Raw genomic sequence first — 3,643 nt, 5'->3', positions numbered from 1 at the left:
AAAATAGTAATCTACGTTGTATGTTCAAATCGTCTAATGTATTGAAAGAGAGAAAGAAGAAGTATAGAGAAATTTAAAACTCCAAATTAGCTAGAGAGAGAACAATAAAAAATTTGCCTCTAAACTATATGAAAGATTTAAATTACTATTTTCTTAAATTCAAAGATCATTTTGTATTTAAGTGTCCAAACATATAACAAAATCGAACCAAATAACCGTAACACATTTTTTAAAAATGTTTTTGGTTGGGTTATGATTTACAAGCTCTAATGGTAACCTTATTACAAGATCTTGTTTCCAGTAATGTTCAGTGTAGCGTTAATCTCATTTCACTTGTAATAATCAAATCTGAGAGCCAAAATGTGCTTAAAAAATACACCTCATAAATCATGGTTAAGTTAAAGAATTTTGTATTATTTCCTTAGAGATTTCTTTCCGTTTAAAAGATTGTAAAGTAATACTACTAAATTTGATTTTTAAAACTAAAATTTATATATTCAAAAGATACATATAAAAATATTATAAGATGTAATTTTTCATATACATTTTAAAATATTAATAAAATTTCTTATAATTTAACTTTAAAAAACAAATACTTTTGGAGAGAATATATAATTTTAGCGAGTTCGGGAATTGAAGGTAGAAGTTTATCAATTTTTGGAGACCTTACTTGAACAATTAAAAAGAAATCATGAAAATATTCTAAAAGGATTGGAGAATTTTGAATTAGATTTTTAAATTAAAATTTTTCTATTCGAAAGCTATACAAAAGAGTATCCCATTGGTAATTTTTCTCATATCAAAATAATGAACGTATACATTTTAAAATTAAAACATATATATTTGAAAGCTATACAGTAAATATTATAAGTTGTAATTTTTCTATATCAAAATAAAGAACATAAATTTAAAACATTGCTAAAAGTTCATATAATTTGACTCTCCAAAATAATACTTTGGCAAGTATTTTAAGACGGAGAAAACATACATTTTGAACAAGTTTGGAATTTGGTAGTAAAAGTTCATCAATTTTTGAAGTCCTAAAAACAATTTAATATAATCAAACAAAAAAAAAACCCATGAAAATAATAAAAAATATAAAAGAAGAATTGGTCCTCAAAAATAAATCTAACTAATGGATTAAAAGTATTTTGCTTAGAAACATGCTACCAATAAGGAAAGAAAGAAAAATACAAATCTCTAAGTTTAACCATGATTTATGAAGTGTATTTCATAAGCACATTTTGGCCCTCAGATTTGATTATTACAAGTGTAATCTCTTTTCTCTCTCCTCTCCAAAGATGACGTACCTCCTGTTTATATGAAAACAAAAATATGAGACAATTTGTATACAAAAACATAAAATCAATAATATAACAAAGCAACAAGTGACAATAATTTCTTACCCCAGAAAAGAGTTACGACAATGAATAGAAGGGAGGCAGTCTAGTGGCCTTTCTTACAGTGAATAAAAGCTTTCCAATATATGCTTTTCCTTGAGCCAAGGGTCTATCGGAAACAACCTCTCTACCTCCCAAGGTAGGGGTAAGGTCTGCGCACACACTACCCTTCGTCTACTGGGGTTACACTGAGTATTTTATTGTTGTTGTAATATAAGCTGCCTGACCAGTATCCTGCTCAACCAGATACCCAATTCTCTCTCTTTCTAATACGATATCTCCAAGAACCAGGTAGCACTAGTACAGTGTTCAGGATATAGGTCCACTCCTCTACCCTTCTCTGCTTGAACACCAAGTTTTAGTTCTCGTGACATGCTTCTGATCCATACCACAAGCTACCACAAACCTAATCCTTATGGCACCAGATACCTAATCTTCCGATAAATATGATGTGACCTACTCTATCCACCAATAAGTGATTCATCTTATAGATGCCGAGAAAATTATTGTTAAATGGAAATTGCACCTACAACATTTCACGTTAAGTGCTTAAATGTGTGATGTGTTATTTGCCTCTTTGTATTACCATTTCTTGTACTAACAGACACAGTTTAGGAAAAATAGACCATACTGCTTCAGCTGTTGTTTACCATAAATGAGATATACATCAACAGAGCATTTGAGAACTAATAAAGGGATGACATGGGCATAAGGCAAAAAGATTCTGGAAAAAAATAATTGTCAACAAAAAAGATAGAATTGGAGTATGATACAGCAGTACAATTCAAAGATTCGACCTGCACATGCAATTAAATACACATTAGTGCTGTTTATCAGCTTGCAGTATAATTCTAAGATTCAACCTGCACGTGCAATTAAATACACATTAGTGCTGTTTATCAGCTTCCTCTCTTGAATATCCAACGACATGGGAGTTAAATCACAGCACAAAATGTTGATCTCGTTAGACAATTGACATTTTTTCAACTTATTATTATTTTTACTATTTTTACTTATTTCAATTTAGTGCTTCCTATTTTCTAGCTAGACTTAGTCAATTTTAGTTGCTCAACTTTCTGAAGTTAGTGGCCCATTATGGCGGTTAGCGGCCCCCTTTTATGGTAGTTAGTGACACATGTTCTTATTTTAGTTTTAATGTTTATGTTTTTTTCTTTGTATAAATTCAGACTTTCTGCAGATTAATATACACAAAGAATTTCATAAGTTCACTCTATTTTTATTTTTTCAAATCAGTTTCTTGAGTATTTTTGTTCTAACAGTGGCATCAGAGCCTCTAGTTGATCTTACAGGACCAAAAAAAAAATTTTTAACCTACAACACAAATGACATCCAACAACCTACCTTTAAATCCACCGTTCACTTTCACTGGTGAAAATTACCAAATCTGGTCTGTGAAGATGCAAGCTTTTTTGGAAGCCTATGAACTTTGGGAAACTGTGACGGAAGATAAACCACTTGCTGCTTTACCAGCAAATCCCACCTTGGCTCTGATCAAATCCAACAACGAAGAGAAGGCAAAGAAATCTAAAGCCAAGTCGCTTATGCAGAATGCTGTGGCAAATAATGTGTTTTACAGAATCATGGCTTGCAAAACTGCAAAAGAGGCTTGGGATAGGTTGAAAGAAGAATATCAAGGCAGCGATAGAACACGTCAAATGCAAGTGTTGAACCTAAAAAGAGAGTTTGAGTCCTTGAATATGCAGGAGGATGAAACTATCAGTAAGTATGCTGATCGAATATCCTTAATTGTTAATAACATTAGACTTCTTGGTGAAGAATTTACAGACAAACGAATTGTGGAGAAAGTTCTTGTGACTCTTCCTGAGAGATTTGAATCTAAGATTTCCTCTCTTGAAGAATCCAAGGACCTAACAAACTTTCATTAGGTGAACTAATGAGTGCTCTTCAAGCACAAAAGCAAAGGAGGACTATGAGACGGAAAAAGTTCATTGAAGAAGCTTTCTCTGTACAAAAGCAAAAAGGAAAGCAACAATTCCACCAAAAGAACAAGGGCAAGCATGATGGAGGAAACAATGGAGACGTGAAGCAGAAGTTCCCTCCTTGCAAACATTGTAAAAGAAATACACATCTGGAGAAGTATTGTTGGTGGAGAGTCGATGTTATATGTGGCAACTGTAAGCAGACGGGACACGTATCCAAGGTCTGCAAATCAAGAGTAAAGGCCTCTAGTGCTTTGCAAGCACAAGTAGCAGAAGCTGACG

The 3,643-nt window shown here is 32.4% G+C and overlaps 1 protein-coding gene and 1 non-coding gene across 2 annotated transcripts; both read left to right on the top strand.

Moving 5' to 3' along the window:
* The first annotated feature begins 2,252 nt into the window (after nt 1-2,252).
* Nucleotides 2,253-2,356, top strand: LOC114078509. The gene has a single exon (XR_003580189.1). It is a non-coding gene; the product is annotated as a small nucleolar RNA snoR97 (small nucleolar RNA).
* Nucleotides 2,357-2,743: 387 nt separating this feature from the next.
* LOC107027778 lies at nt 2,744-3,307 on the top strand. The gene has a single exon (XM_015228847.1). The coding sequence runs from the start codon at nt 2,744-2,746 to the stop codon at nt 3,305-3,307; it is 564 nt and encodes a 187-aa protein (XP_015084333.1).
* The last annotated feature ends 336 nt before the right edge of the window (nt 3,308-3,643 follow it).

This window comes from Solanum pennellii, chromosome 8 (assembly GCF_001406875.1).
Source record: "Solanum pennellii chromosome 8, SPENNV200".
Classification (NCBI taxonomy): Eukaryota; Viridiplantae; Streptophyta; class Magnoliopsida; order Solanales; family Solanaceae; genus Solanum; species Solanum pennellii.
Note: the sequence above shows the minus strand (reverse complement) of the source record. Positions and strands in the feature narration are given on the sequence as shown.